Source organism: Chiloscyllium punctatum, chromosome 31 (genome assembly GCF_047496795.1).
Source record: "Chiloscyllium punctatum isolate Juve2018m chromosome 31, sChiPun1.3, whole genome shotgun sequence".
In the NCBI taxonomy this organism is placed as follows: domain Eukaryota; kingdom Metazoa; phylum Chordata; class Chondrichthyes; order Orectolobiformes; family Hemiscylliidae; genus Chiloscyllium; species Chiloscyllium punctatum.
The window spans coordinates 61,069,524-61,086,083 of record NC_092769.1 but is presented as its reverse complement, the minus strand read 5'-3'; the positions used below and the strand labels follow the sequence as shown (position 1 = coordinate 61,086,083).

General features: G+C 43.5%; 1 protein-coding gene across 4 annotated transcripts in view; it reads right to left on the bottom strand.

Annotated features, from left to right (window-relative positions):
- Positions 1-1,409: 1,409 nt before the first annotated feature.
- Positions 1,410-16,560, bottom strand: part of LOC140456976 (uncharacterized) — a 45,698-nt gene continuing 30,547 nt past the window's right edge. For 3 of the 4 annotated variants that reach the window (XM_072550847.1, XM_072550848.1, XM_072550849.1), the window contains exon 3: positions 1,410-2,770. In XM_072550847.1, the coding sequence (XP_072406948.1) occupies positions 1,705-2,655 (951 nt within the window). In that variant the 5' untranslated portion in view covers positions 2,656-2,770 and the 3' untranslated portion in view covers positions 1,410-1,704. The remainder of the gene's footprint in view (positions 2,771-16,560) is intronic. The other variant, XM_072550851.1, reaches the window with a different exon arrangement.

Below are 16,560 nucleotides of genomic sequence, written 5' to 3'. Positions count from 1 at the left end.
GGAAGGAGCAATAACAGTATTATCAAGCACTATTCACTCAGCAATAACCACCTCACTGATCTGTGCGTTCCACCAGGGCAACTCAGCGCTTAATCTCATTACAGCATGAGTGTAAAATGGACAAAATGCTAAATAGGAGACATGCAGTGAGACCAACTACCCTTCACATCAAGGTAGCATTGACTGGCTAAGACAAATATGGTCAGGAGCTCAGTGTAGTGGAACACAAGACCCAGATTATGAACAGTGTGATTCACCCTCAGGTCTCCTGCAGCAGGATAGACACAAGAGTTAGGGAAGAAAATTAAGTGGTGATTTTCAATGTTTTTACATTTTTATCCAAGAATATGGAAGACAGAGTCTGATAAATTAGCAACAGTAGAGGAATAGAGAAGTGAGGCTGGGGTGATGTCAGTGGATGTGTGAAACTAACATAGTGGCTTTGGATGATGTCACTAAAAACAGGAAGAGCCAAGGATAGATCCTTGGGGACACCAAGTTCCAGATCTTTGGGGAGGAAAGGGAGTTTGGAGATGAGGCCAAGGTCTGATTTCAAAAGAAGGATTTCAGGTGAGAGGAACTGCAACACATGAAAGCAAGAACTGTTAACAACATCAGTCAACAGGCATCCCGACAAGGCCATGAGTATAATCAATCCGTTTGAGGGTGACATCTTCAAGCACCTGGCCACTGAGGCCACCCACCTGGTCCACTACACTGGCTGGCATACCCTGTCCTCCTAGGAGATTCAGCTGCCTTCTATCTGCTGCTGCCTGGTCTGCTGGCCAAATACACCGTCTCAGAGGGCATGAACGTGGGAACAAAATAGAGCAGCTCGAAGTTGGGTTGTCTGTCCCCTTTCCCCATGGGGATTAGACATTAAGATCTATTAAAACCACCCTGAAAAGAAAATAGCTTTACAAGAGCCACTCTCAAAAATAAATGACAGGTTGGATATTCAGTGATTGAGTGGAAAGAGTGTCTTGGGACTACGATATGGGTCTCATGGATGCAAGGAGCTCTGGAGGTAGGAGAGGAACTGGAGAAAAATGCATGTCCAGGGCTCCGACAAGGTGGAACTTTAGAGACAGTTTCAGAGAAAGGAGAGACATGGAAGAGGCAGGTGATTGGATTGTCTCAAACTGAATGACAAAGAAGCTCCATGAGCTCCATATAAGATGAAGGAGGTACAATGGGCAAACACTACAAAAGAAAGTGAAGACATTAGATAGCCTGAAGAAGGGCTCATGTCCAAAACATTGATTCTCCTGCTCCTTGGATGCTGCCTGACCTGCTGCCCTTTTCCAGCAACACATTTTCAGCTCTGATCTCCAGCATCTGCAGTCCTCACTTTCTCCCACATTAGATACCCTCAACAGGCTGAGAGTTTATCACAAACTTGACATAACTGTATTTTCATCTCTTTATTAATACCTATAAACAAAGTTGGAATTTATACAGACCAACAGAAGATGGTCCCAGGAAACATGGTTCTGTCCTGGATAAGATTAACAGCAAAATCCAATTCCTGCAGTCAGAAATAGATAATGTGAAAGAGCACTAACATACATTAGAGATATTAAAAAGACTTGATACAGTATGTTTAACACAAAGTGACATTTCATTGTCATACAGACCCTTTGGCAGAAAGGGAAGGACACTATGAAACAGGGATATATTCACAATAAAAACCAGCCACTGTCATCACTCATGAGAACGCTGGTGTTTCAGCAGACTGGACTTCACAGTGAATCCCTTCCCACACTCAGTGCAGGTGTATGGTCTCTCCCCAGTGTGAGATCGCTGATGTGCAGTGAGTTGGGTTGACCACTTGAACCCACTCCCACAGTGAGAGCATCTGAACGGTCTCTCGACACTATGAACACGTTGATGTGACATCAGGTCCCCAGATCGTTTAAAGCATTTCTCACAGTCTGGGCATTCAAAAGGTCTCTCCTCTGTGTGAAGTTGTTGGTGTTTCAGCAGGTTGGATTTCTGAGCAAATCCCTTCCCACACTCAGTGCAGGTGTATGGCCTCTCCCCAGTGTGAGATCGCTGGTGTACAGTGAGTTGGAATGATCGCCTGAACCCAGTCCCACAGTGAGAGCACCTGAATGGTCTCTCATCAGTGTGAACACGTTGATGCAACATCAGGTCCCCAGATCTTTTATAGCACGTTCCACAGTCTGGGCATTTAAAAGGTCTCTCCTCTGTGTGAACTTGCTGGTGTTTCAGGAGGGTAGATTTTCGAGCGAATGTCTTTCCACATGCTGAGCAGCTGAACGGTCTCTCCCCAGTGTGGATCCGCTGGTGTTCGATGAGATCAGATGATTGCTTGAATCTAGACCCGCAGCGAGAACAACTGAAGGGTCTCTCACCAGTGTGAACACGTTGATGCAACTTCAGCGCGCCAGAACTTTTATAGCACTTTCCACATTCTGAACATTTAAACAATCTCTCCTCGGTGTGAACTTGCTGCTGTTTCAGCAGGGTGGATGATGGAGGGAATCCTTTCCCACACTGGGAACAGACGAATTGCCTTTCCCCATTGTGACTGTATTTATGTTCTGACAAGGCAGATGACCTGAAGTCCTGTCCACACGTACAAGACGTGGACTGTTTCTCCCCACTGTGAATGGTGCTTTTCCCTTCCATGTTCAAGATCCAATGATATTAAGGCTGCAATCAACTGGCAACTCTGTCAGACTCTGGTGATGTTCGATTTTAAGTCTCCCCACTACAAATTCTCCTCTTCAAATACCCTGTGAAACTTGTTGTAAATGAAAAAGGGGAGAGAGAGAAAAGAAAAACAAAAAGATAAGATCATAAGGCACGAGCAAAAGTAGGCAATTCAACCCATAAATCTGCTCTTGCCAATAAGATCAGGGTTGGTCTGATAATTCTCAGCTCCACGTTCCTGTCTTATCTCCTAACCTTTGGTTCCCCATCTGATTAAAAATCGGTTTATCTCAGCCTTGGATACAGTGAACAACCTGACCTCTACAGTCCTCAGTTGCAATAAAGAATTATACAGATTCAGTGCCCTCCTAAAGAAAGAATTCCTCCACATCTTGGTGTTAAATAAGTGACTCCTTATTCTGAGATTATGTCCTCTGGTCCTAGACTCTCAAACAAGGAGAAGCAATCTCTCTGAATCTATCCAGTCAAGCCCCTCAGAATCATATCTTTCAATAAGGATTGCTTTCACCCACTGAGAAAATTCTCCCATGTACAGGATCATTCGCGAACTTTCTCTGGACTGCCTTTCCTAAAATAAGGGGACTAAAATTGTTGACAGGATTCCAGGTGTGATCTAATATCATGCATAGTCTTAGCAAGACATCCCTATTTTCTTTATTTAAAGGCCAACAGACCATTTGCCTTTCTGATTACCTGCTGAACTTGGATGCTAACTTTTTGTCTTTCAAGTGTGAGGACCCACAATTCTATCTATGCTGCAGCTTTGTGCGGCCCTTTTCCCTAGTTAAATAATATTCATCTCCCATAACCTTCCTGAGAAAATGCACAAAAATGAATAAAACTTAATTTTTTCCCACATTATATTTCACCTTCTGAGTTTTTGTCCACTCACTTAAGCTGTCTCTATCACTATCATGTCATTGTGTCATCCTCACTGCTTCCCTTACCAACAACTTCCAACAGTGTGGATTCATGGGTTCTTATCGTATGACATAGTCTCACATACAATGCCTTCTGGAAATATATTGCATCCACTGGTTTCCCCTTAACTATCTTGCTCATTACCTACTCAAAGTATTTTAACAAACTTGTCAGCTCCAATTTCCCCTTCACAGTACCGTGCTGACTCTGCTTGATTTTATGATGTATTTCCTAATGCCTTGTTATTCCAATTTTAATAACAGACTCAAACGTTTTCCCATAACTAAGTAGGTTGTGAAACTGAGCTGAATTAAACTGGCAGTGAGTGGGCCTTGGCACTCAAAAAAGGTGACCATAAAAGCTACAGATTATAATAAAAGTTCAACCGATTTACTATTGTCCTTCAGGGAGGGAACCTACCACTCAATCTGGTCATACAGACTTTGGGCTCCATGTGATAGTGGTTCTGGGGGGCGAGGAGCAAAGGAGGGATGCTGGAGGGAGGAGGTGGTGAATGAGACTGGTTTTATTGACCAACAGCTTTAGCAAAATCTCCCAAACCAGGCACTTCCAACTCCATGGAGGACCAGGCAGTTGTGACCGTCATCACCTTGAAGCTCCCTCCATATTCAAATAATGTCCTGGTATTCAGTACTGGATGCATACAAATCTTCTCTCATTTAATCTGGGTCTTGTTGTGAACACAGAAAATTACAATGCAGTACAGGCCCTTCAACCCTTGATGCTGTGCCAACCTGTGAAACCAATCTGTAGCCCATCTATTCTGCACTATTCCATTTTCATCCATATGACCATTTAAATGCCCTTAAAGTTGGCTAGTCTACAACTGTTACAAACAGGGCATTCCACGCCCCTACTACTCTGAGTAAAGAAATTACCTCTGACATCTGTCCTATTATCTATCACCCCTCAATTTAAAGCTGTGTCCCCACATGCTAGCCATCACCATCTGAGGAAAAGGGCTCTCATTGACCACCCTATCTAATCCTCCAATCATCTTGTATGCCTCTATTAACCTTCTTATCTCTGATGGAAACAGCCTCAAGTCCCTCAGCCTTTCCTCATAAGATCATCCCTCCGTACCTGGCAACATCCTAGTAAATCTCCTCTGAGCCCTTTTCAATATTTCCACATCTTTCCTATAATGCGAGACCAGAACTGTATGCAATACTCCAAATGCAACCGCACTTGAGTTTTGTACAGCTGCACCATGACTTCGTGGCTCCAAAACTCAATCCCTCTACCAATAAAACCTAACACACCGTATGCCTTCTTAACAACACTATAAACCTGGGCGATAACGTTCAGGGATCTATGCTCATGGATACAGAGATCTCTCTCTGTTCATCCACACTACCAAGAATCTTACCATTAGCCCAGTACTCTGTATTCCTGTTACTCCTTCCAACGTGAATCACCTTACACTTTTCTGCATTAACCTCCGTTTGCCACCTCTCAGCCCAGCTCTGCAGCTTATCTATGTCCCTCTGTAACCTACAACATCCTTCGACATTATCTACAACTCCTTTTACGCCCTCAACAAGGTCATTTATAAAAGTGACAGCAGTGGCGCCAAAACAAATCCTTGTGGTACATCACTAGTAACTGAACTCCAGGATGAACATTTCCAATCAACCACCACCCTCTGTCTTCTTTCAGCTCACCAATTTCTGATTCAAGCCACTAAATCACCCTCATTCCCATGCCTCTGTATTTTGTGCAATGGCCTACCATAGGGAATCTTATCAAACACTTTACTGAAATCCACATACACCACATCAACTGCTTTACCCGCACCCACCTGTTTAGTCACCCTCTCAAAGAACTCAATACGGTTTTGTGAGGCATGACCTCCCCTTCACAAAACCGTGTTGACTGTCTCTAATCAAATTATTCCTTTCCAGATTATTATAAATCCTATCTCTTATAATCCTTTCCAACAATTTATCCACAACAGATGCAAGGCTCACTGATCTACAATTACCAGGGTTGTCTCTACTCCCCTTCTCGAACAGAGGGACATTTGCTATACTCTAGTCTTCTGGCACTATTCCAGTAGACAATGACAGCATAAAGCCAAAGTCTCTGCACTCTCCTCCCTAGCTTCCCAGAGAATCAGAGGATAAATCCCATCCAGCCCAGAAGACTTACCTATTTTCAAACTTTCCAGAATTGCTAACACCTCCTCCTTATGAACCTTAATCCCATCTAGTCTAATAGCCTGTATCTCAGTATTCTCCTTGACAACATTGTTTTTTTCCTGTGTGAATACTGATGAAAAATATTCATTTAGTGCCTCTCCTATCCCTTCAAACTCTAAGCACAACTTCCTTGACTGGCCCTAATCTTATTCGAGTTATTCTTTTATTCTTTAAATCTCTAGAAAAAGCTTTAGGGTTTTCCTTGATCATCCTACATGCCAAAGACTTTCCATGTCCCTCCTAGCTCTTCTTAGCTCTCTCTTTAGGTCTGTCCTGGCTAACCTGTAAATCTCACACGCCCTAACTGAGCCTTCAAGCCTCACCTTTACAGAAACCTCCTTCTTTCTCTTGACAAAAGACAAACTTCTTTAGTAAATCACTGCTCCCTCGCTCAACCACTTCTTCCCTGCCTGACAGGTACATACTTATCAAGGACACGCAGTAGCTATTCCTTGAACAACCTCCACATTTCAGTTGTGTCCATCCCCTGCAGTTTATTTCGCCATCTTATGTATCCTAAATCTTGCCTAAACATCTCATAATTGCCTTTCCCCCAGCATTAACTCTTGTGCTGCGGTATATACCTATCCCTTTCTATCGCTCAAGTAAATGTAACCAAATTGTGGTCACTATCATGAAAGTGCTCACCTACCTCCAAGTCTAACACCTGGCCTGGTCCATTACCTCGTACCAAATCCAATGCAGCTTTGCCTCTTGTTGGCCTGTCTACATACGGTGTCGGGAAACCCTCCTGCGCACATTGGACAAGAACTGACCCATCTAAAGTACTCGAACTATAGCATTTCCTGTCAATATTTGTAAAATTAAAGTCCACTATAATCACTACCCTGTTACTTTCGCTCTGATCCAGAATAATCTTTGTAATCCTTTCCTCTACATCTCTGGAACTTTTCGGAGGCCCATAGAAAACTCCCAACAGCATGACCTCTCCTTTCCTGTTTCTAACCGCAGCCCACATTACCTCAGTGGACAAGTCCTGAAACGTCCTTTCTGCTATGGTAACATTGTCCTTGACTAACTGTGCCACACCTCCCCCGATCTTACTGAAACATTTAAACCCCTGAACCTACAACAACCATTCCTGTTCCGGCTCTAAGCATGTCTCCCAAATGGTCACAACATTCAAGTCCCAGATACCAATCCATGCTGCAAGTTCACCCACCTTATTCCGGATGCTCCTGGCGTTGAAGTAGACACACTTCAAACCATGTTCCTGCCTGCCGGTACACTTTTGCAACCTTGAAACCATATTCACGACCTCACTACACTCAACCTCCTGTAGACTAGAGCTACAATTCAGGTTCCCAACCTCCTGCTCAATCAGTTTAAACCCTCCTGAAGAGCATTAGTATATTTCCCCTCCAGGATATTGGCACTCATCTGGTTCAGGTATAGACCATCCCATTTGTAGAGGTCTCACCTACCCGCAGAATGATCCCTAATTATTCAAGTATCTGAATCCCTCCCTCCTGCACCATCCCTATAGCTACGTGTTCAACTCCTCTTTTTCCTATTCCTCGCATCGCCAGCACGTGGCACAGGTAACGAGCAAGAGATAACAACTCTGCTTATTCCAGCTCTAAGCTTCCACCATATCTCCCTGAATTTCTTCCTTAAATCCCCCACCCCTTTTCCTACCCATATCTTTAGTGCCTATGTGGACCATGACTTGGGGCTGCTCCCCCTCTCCCTCAAGAATCCCAAAAACATGATCTGAGACATTACGGACCCTGGCACCTGGGAGGCAAAACATCAATCAAGAGTCTCTCTTGTTCCTATAGAATCCATCTGCTCCCCCCAACTATGTCCCCCTGTCCCCAATGACCAATGCTTGCTCCTCTCCTCCTCCCCTTCTTAGCAAAATGGACAGATTCTGTGCCAGACACCTGTACCCATGGCTTACCCCTGCGCAGCAGTTTCTCCCCACCCTCAATAGTATCCAAAACGGTATACTTGTTCCCTTTCCGATCCTCGACTGTAACCTCTACCTGTACTGTTGTGTGACTACCTCCCTGTAACTCCTCTCAATTATCCAAACTTCCTCCAGCTCCAGCTCCAGTTACCTAATGCGGTTGCCAAGGAGCTGCAGTTGGGTGCACTCCTTCCAGATGAAATCAGCAGGGACACTCGTGGTGACCCTTACCTCCCACATTTGACAGGAGGAGCATTCAACTGCCCTACCATCCATGCCCACTGTTCTGAATGCCCAAACAGACTATGTTTTAAAAAAACTAGTAAAAAAATTGGCACTCAGAACCTTTGTTTTTGGTTACAGGATACCTAAGTAGTGTTTCAGGTAAAGTAACCGCCCAAATATATTATCTCACTTACTCAACTGTCCCGTGTCCACTCCTGCTCAGAGTTACAAGCATGTTGCCAGAGTTGGAATGTTTGAACTAAAGAGAGGGGCTGTTTTCCCTGTAGAGTCAGAGGCTGAGGGATGACCTTATAGAGGTTTGTAAAATCATGAGAGGCATGGAGAGTGTAAATAGACAAGGTCTTTTCCGTGGGGTGGGGGACAATAGACAATAGGTGCAAGAGTAGGCCATTCTGCCCTTTGAGCCTGTACCACCATTCATTATGATCATGGCTGATCATCCTTAATCAGTATCCTGTTCCTGCCTTATCTCCATAACCCTTGATTCCACTTTCCTTGAGAGCTCTATCCAACTCTTTCTTAAATGAATCCAGAGAACTGGGCCTCCACTGCCCTCTGGAGCAAAGCATTCCACACAGCCACCACTCTCTGGATGAAGAAGTTTCTCCTCATATCTGTCCTAAATAGTCTACCCCATATTTTTAAGCTGTGTCCTCTGGTTCGGCACTCACCCATCAGCGGAAACATGTTTCCTGCCTCCAGAGTGTCCAATCCTTTAATAATCTTATATGTCTCAATCAGATCTCCTCTCAGTCTTCTAAGCTCAAGGGTATACAAGCCCAGTCGCTCCAGTCTTTCAGCGTAAGGTAGTCCTGCCATTCCAGGAATTGACCTCATGAACCTACGCTGCACTCCCTCAATAGCCAGAATGTCTTTCCTCAAATTTGGAGACCAGAACTGCACACAATACTCCAGGTGTGGTCTCACCAGGGGCCCTGTACAGAACTAGAGGGCATAGGGTTAGTGAGAGAGGGGAAAGATTTTAAAGGAACCGAAGGAGCAACATTTTCCCACGACTGATGGTGCATGTATGGAATGAGCTGCCAAAGGAACTGTTGGAGGCAGGTAAAATGATAAAATTTAAAAGGCATCTGGACAGGTATATGAATAGGAAGGGTTTAGAAGGATATGGGCCAAGTGCTGGCCAATGGGACTAGATTAGGTTCGGATATCTGGCCAGCATGCCCATGTTCAGGTTATCTCATCTTGGCTGCAGAGGAACGTGGAGTAGGAAGGGAAAGATCCAGTTGTTGTGGTTCATGAAAAAGGTATGAATGAAAAAGGTAACGAGAGGAAAGAGGTTTAACTGAGGGAATAGGAGCGGCTCGGGGCTAACTTATAGAACCAAAAAGCTAATAGTCTCTGGATTAAAACCTGCACAAGAAACTGGCACAAAATCAATGAGATTAAAGAGAGAAATGCATGCAAAGATTGGTGTGGAAAAAAAGGTTCAAGTTAATGAGACATTGGTGTCAGTACTGGGGAAGGAAGAGCTGTTCCAATGGATTTTGCATCATCAGACTAACACTGGAACCAGAGTCCTGGTGAATCACATAACTAGAGTCAGTGGATATGGCTTTAAATCATGTTGGGTGGGTTCAGATGTGGTGAAAATCATAGAAAAAGTTAAGGGAGTGTGTGGTTGGGGTGGACTCAGCACAGGTTAAAGTTTCCAGAACAGACTGCAGGACAGAAAGTATGGAAAAGGTTAAGAATCTAATTTCAGACACAGTAGATATGGGGACAACAATGAGAAGCTGGGCAGTCAATGCAGATTTGAGGGTGTTGTATCTAAAATGCATGAAATAGATGACGCAAGTTAAATGAGCTCAGCACAATTTGAAAGTTGTAGTTACAGACACGTGGGCATCAGATATGTGGCTGCAAGGGGATCAGGGCTGGGAACAAATTATCCAAGGATAGACATCCTATCAAAACGTCAAGCAGATAGGCACAGGTGTCAGGGTTTCTTGTTAGTAAGAAAGGAAATTAAGTTGACAGCAAGGAGTGAGATAGAGTCAGAAGGCATAGAACCTGTGTGTTGCAGAAATGGAAAGGATAAACAACCCTGATGGAAGTTGAATACAAGCCTCCTATCAGTTGTCAGGATGTGGGGAAGAAAATAAATTAGGAGCTAAAAAAAAAATGTAAGAAAGGCACTATTACAATAATCATGGGGGACTTCAAATGCAGGTGAACTAGGAAAATCAGGCTGGCAGATCTCAAGAAAACAAACTCATGGAATGTCTATGAAATGGTTGTTTTGCAGAAGTTTGTATTAGAGGTCACTGAGGAACAGGCATTTAGTGATGTGGCATGAGGAGACTTGATTTGGGAGCTTAAGGTGAAGGAACCCCTTGGTGGCAGTGACCATCATATAATAGAGTTCACCCTGTAGTCTGAAAGGGAAAAGATTAAATCAGATGTAATGGGATTGCAATGGAGTATAGGTAACTACAAAGGTACATGGAAGGAGCTGATCAGAGTTGACTGGAAGAGGAGTCGCATGTGTGGCGCTGGAAAAGCACAGCAAGTCAGGCAACATCCAAGGAGCAGGAGAATCGACTTTTCGGGCAAAAGCCCTTCATCAGGAAATCTGGAAGACTGGAAGAGGAGCCTATCAAGGAAAATGGTGGAACAGCAGTGGCAGGAGTTTCTCAGGGTAATTCAGGAGACACCTCAAGGAAAAAGAAATGTCCTTAGTGGAGGATGAGACAACTATGGCTAACAATGGAAGTCAAGGGGAGCATGAAAGCAAAACAAAAAGCACACAATGCAATGAAGATTAGTGGAAGCCAAAAGATTGGGAAGTCTTTAAAAAGATAACTCAAAAAGCAATAGGCAGGGAGAAGATGAAATCTAGCTAGCTAATAATACAAGATTGTAAGTGTTTTTAAAAATATATCTAAATTCTAAGAGTGGACTTTGCCCAGCAGTCCAATGAGGCTGAAGAAGTCGTAACAGGGAGCAGAGAAATGCTGGAGGAACTGAACAGGTGCTTTGGATCAGTTTTCACAGTGGAAGATATACTAGACATTCAAGAAAGTCATGGAGCAGAGGTGAGTGGAGTGCCATCACTCAGAAGAAGGTGCTAGGGAAGCAGAAAGGTCTGAATGTGGATTGATCACCCAGACTAGATGGACTACACGCCAGAGATCTCAAGGAGACAGCGGAGGCATTGGTAGTGATCTTTCAGAATCACTGGAGTAAGGGAGGGAGGCAGACTTAGGAAACCACAGGCTAGGTAGCCTGATGGCAGTCATTAGGAAGATTTTAGAGTCCATTATTAAGGATAGATTACAGAGCACTTGAAACTGCATGGTAAAATATAGCATAGTCAGCACAGCTTTGTCAAGGGTAAAGAGCAAGTAAGACAAATTAGAGCCAGTGGATGTGATCTATTTGGATTTCTAGAAGGCCTTTGATAAGGTACTGCACAGGAGGCTGCTAAATAAGACAGGAATCCATGGTGTTAGAGGCAAGGCAGTGGCATGGATACAGGATTGTTGAGGAAGTGGGAAGCTGCAAAAGGCAAGAGTGCAAAGAAATGCCAGATGGAATATAATGTGGGAAAGTGTGTGGTCATGCACTTTGTTGGAAACTAAAGAGATTTTGACTATTTTCTAAATAGGGAAGGGCTTCAGAAATCTGAGGCATAAAGGTCAGGTGAATTGGCCATGCTAAAGTGCTAATAGTGTTAGGTGCATTAGTCAGAGGAAAATAGGTCTGGGTGGGTTACTCTCCAGAGGGTTAGTGTAGACTTGTTGGGCCAAAGGGAATCTAATAGTAGGGAATCTAATCTAATCTAATCCTAGTTCAGGATTCTGAAGGTTAACATGCAGGTTCAACTGGCAGTTAGGAAGACAAATGGCATTTTAACATTTATCTCAAGGGGCCTAGAAAACAAGATCAGAGATGTATGGCTGAAGCTGTATCAGCTGTAATGAGACTGCTGCACAGGAGGCTGCTGAGTAAGATATGGGCCCATGGTGTTAGAGGCAAGGTACCAGCATGGATAGAAGCTTGGCTGTCCAGCAAAAAGCAGAGAGTGCAGATAAAAAGGTCCTTCTTAGGATGGCACCAGTAGGGTGCTCCACAAGGATCAGTATCGAGACCACAACTTTTCATTTTACATGTTAACGATCTAAATGAAGGAATTGAGGGCATTCTGGCTAAGTTTGCAGATGATTCAAAAATAGGTAGAAGGACAGGTAGTATTAAGGAGGCACAGAGGCTGCAGAAAGATTTAGACAGGTTTGGAAACTGGGCAAAGAAGTTGCAGATGGAACACAACATGGGAAAGTGCAACTCTGGTAGCAAGAATAGAGGCACGGACTAGTTTCTAAATAGGGAAAAAAATGCAGAAATCTGAACTGCAAAGGCACTCGGGAGTTCTCGTCAAGGATTTTCTTAAGGTATACTTGCAGCTGAGTCATTAGTTAGGAAGACAAATACAATGTTGGCTTTTATTTCGAAAGGACTAGAATATAAAAGCAGGGATGTACTTCTGAGACTTTATAAAGCTCTGGTCAGACCACATTTAGAGTACTGTCAGTAATTTTGGTCTCCATACCCCAGAAAGGATGTGCTGGGCCTGCAGCGGATCCATAGGAGGTTCACGCAAATGATCCCAGGAACAAAAAATGTTAAATCTGAGGAACGTTGGAAGAGTCTCGGTCTATACTCGATGGAGTTTAGAACGAAGAGGGGTCATTTCATTGAAACTTACAGAATACTGAACGGCCTAGACAGAGTGGACGTTGGAAAGATGTTTCCATTGGTAGGACCCGAAGGCATAACCTTCAAGTAAAGGGAAGACTTTAGAATGGAGATAAGAAGAAACGTCTTCAGCCAGAGTGGTGAATCCATGTAATTCATTGCCACAGAAGGCTGTGGAGGTCAGGTCATTGAGTATATTCCAAATATGGATAGATAGGTACTTGATGATCAAGGCTAACAGAGAGAAAACAGGAGAATGAAGTTGAAAAACTTATCAGGTATGATTGAATGGTGCAGCATATTCGATGGGCTGAATAGCCTAAATTCTGCACCGGTGTCATATGGTCTACAAGACATTCCTGGAGGATGAGATGGGTTTTCTAGATTGGTACATCGAGGAACCAAATGAAGCACAGACTACCCCAGACTATGTATTCTGTAATGACTGGCAATGGGTTAGCTCACTTGGCTGGGTGGCTGATTTATGATGTAGAGCGACGCTAAGCGTACATGCTGAATTCATATACCAGCTAAGGTCACTGTGAAGGTCACACATTGTCAACCTTGTCTCTTACCCAAAGGTTGGTGACTCTCAGGTTAAAGCACCACCAGTCGTCATTCTCCCTTGTGACAGAGCAGTCTTGTGGTCTTCTGGAACAATGCCAACTTTAACATGAAAACTTTAATTTGTGATGAGAAGAGAATAATTGACAACCTGTTGTGGGGGGCCCCTTGTGGGAAGAGTGAAAAACAGAGTTGATTCGGAGACGAGGGGCCAAAATCTAAACATAGGAAACTACGATGGTATGAAGCATGAGCAGGCCACAATAAATTGGGGAACAGAACTTAAAGGTATGATAAATGTTTAAAAAGTACATGGAGAAACTGCAACTGTGTTCAATCCTGTCTGACTCAAAATAAAACAGGAAGGTGGCCCTGTCATGGCCAAAAGGGGTAGTATTAAATCCAAGGAAGAGGTGAACAAATTGGCTGAAAAGTGCAGCAGAGCAGAAGGCTGGGAGCAGTTCAGATTTCAGTAAACCATGACAAAGGGGGATAAGTGTGTAAGCCTGTGGGGAACATACAAACTGTATGTGAAGAGAAAGCAAGATTAGTGAATACAAATGTAGGTCCCTTACAGTCAGAAACAGGGGAAGTTATAACGTGGAATAAAGAGATGGCAGAACAATTAACAACATATTTTGGTTCGAGCATCACAAAGGATGACTCAAATAGCATCCCTAAAATGTTAGGGATCACATCAGAAGAAGCAACAGAAGGAAATCAGTCTTAGCAGGGAAAAAAAGTGTTGGGAAAAATAATGGGATTAAAAACCAACAAATCCCAACACCTGGTAATCTACATCCCAGAATACTTAAAGTGAACACATTATGAAACTAAGGCAGATGAATGATAATGGAGATAAATGGAAGGTGAACCAGTCTGATCACAAAACAGACATATTAATATCTGAATGGTAATAGGTTGGGAAAGGAGGAGGTGAAATGACCTGCTGTCCTTGCACACAAGTCACTGAAAATAGGCATGCAGGTGCAGCAGGTGGTGAAAGGGGTAAATGGTATATTGGCCTTTACAGTGAGAGGATTTGAGTACAGGAGCATGGATGTCTTGCTGAAATTGTACAGGGATTTGATGAGACCCCACCTGGAGTGTTGAGCGCAGTTTTGGAAACCCTACTGAGGAACAATGTTGTGGCTATCGAAGGAGTATAACAAAGGTTTACCAGACTGATGACTTGAACAGGTCCTTTGCATGAAGACAGACTGAATTGGTTAAGACTCAACTCACTGGAATTTAGAAGAATGAGGGAGGATCTTATAGAAACTGATAAAATTCTGACAGGACTAACAGGATATATGGAGGAAGGACGTTCTGAATGAGCAGGGAGTCCAGAATCAGGGACTCACAATCTAAAGATATGTGGTAGGTTTTTAGGACTGAGAGGAAGAAACATTTCTTTCCTCAGAGCGCTCAGCCTGTGAAATTCTCCATTAGACAAAGCAGTTAAAGCTAAAACACTGAATGTTTCCAAGAATGACATACAGTTCTTAAGGCTTAAAGAATCAAAGGGTATGGGGTGACAGTGGGATCAGGGTACTGAGTAGGATGATCAGTCATGACCATAATGAATAGCAGAATACGCTCAAAGTGCGAAATGGCCTGCTCCTGTTCCTACTTTCCTATTCTGTTGAGGGTGGGATATAAAAACAAAATGATCATAACTGAGACAGATCTCAGCACTACCTTATCGTCAATGGATGAAAATTCTTTTACTCATCAAACAGCAATCTGGGAGCAGTTTCACCACACGGACTGCAGCAGTTCAAGAAGGTCAAAGAGCGATTTTAGAAGCTTAAAGTCACAAAGTCATAGAGTCCTACAACATGGGGACCGGCCCTTTGGCTCAAGCTAGTCCATGTCGGCTAAAATGTCCATCCACCCCATCCCCATTTCCCAGCACTGGGCCCACATCTACAAATTGAGAGGGATAAGGTAGAATCAAAGGTATTGGTATTGCAGCTCAATAAAGGCAACAACAGAGGCATGAGGGAGGAGCTGGATAGAATCGACTGGGAGAGTAGCCTAGCAGGATAGATAGCAATGGCAGGAGTTTCTAGGAGTAAATCAGGAGACACAGCAGAGATTCATTCTGAGGAAAAAGAGGCATGATACAGGGAGGATGAGGTGACCATGGTTGATGAGGGAAGTCTGGATTAACATAATAACAAAAGAGAAAGCATATAATGTGGCGAAAGGCAGTTGGAAACCAGAGGATTGGGAAACTTACAAAGACCAACAGAAGGCAACAAAGAAAGAAATAAGGGGTAAAAGATTAAATATGAGGGCAAGCTAGCCAGTAATATCAAGGAACACTGTAAGAGTTTCTTTAGATATATAAAGTGCAAAAGTAAGGCAAAGGTGGACATTGGGTACTGGAAAATTACGTTGGAGATTGAGTAGTAGGAAACAAAGAAATGGCTGAGGAACTGAACAATTACTTCGCGTCAGCCTTCATGGTGGAAGACATGAGTAATATCCCAAAAATTAAAGAGAGTGAGGAGGCAGAGCTGAATGTGGTGATTATCATCAAGGAGAAACTGCTAGAAAAACTGAATGGCCTGAAGGTGGATAAATCACCTGGAACAGATGGACTACATCCCAGAGTTCTAAGGGAGATTGCTAAAGAGATAGTGGCAGTATTAGTGTGAACTTGCAGGAATTGCTAGAATCAGGGAGGGTCTCAGAGAACTAGAAAATCACTAACGTGACACCCCTGTTTAAAAAGGGAGTAAGGCAAAAGACAGAATGTTACAGACTGATTAGCCTAACCTCAGTCATGGGTAAGGTCCTGGGATCCATTGGAAAGGTTGAGATTTCTGAATACTTAGAAGCACATGGTAATATAGGGCAAAGTCAACATGGTTTCATCAAGGGGAGGCCATCGCAGACAAATCTGCTAGAATTCTTTGAGGATGTAACAAGCAGGTTAGACCAAGGACAGCCAATGAATTGTTGGTCAAGGACGATATCACACCTGTGCTAAAGGCACACACTACGGAGGTCTTGGGTAGTGAGGCATTATGGGTGGAGCTGAGAAGTAAGAAGGGTACAGTCACACTATTGGGGCTGTATTACAGGCTTCCCAACAGTGAGAGTGAGGTTGAAGAATAGGTAAACAGATAATGGAAAGATGAAGAGGCAATAGGGCAGTGGTAATGGGAGATTTTAATTTTCCCAACATTGACTGGAATACACTTAACACCAGAAGTCTGGATGGGGTAGAATTTGTAAGAAGCG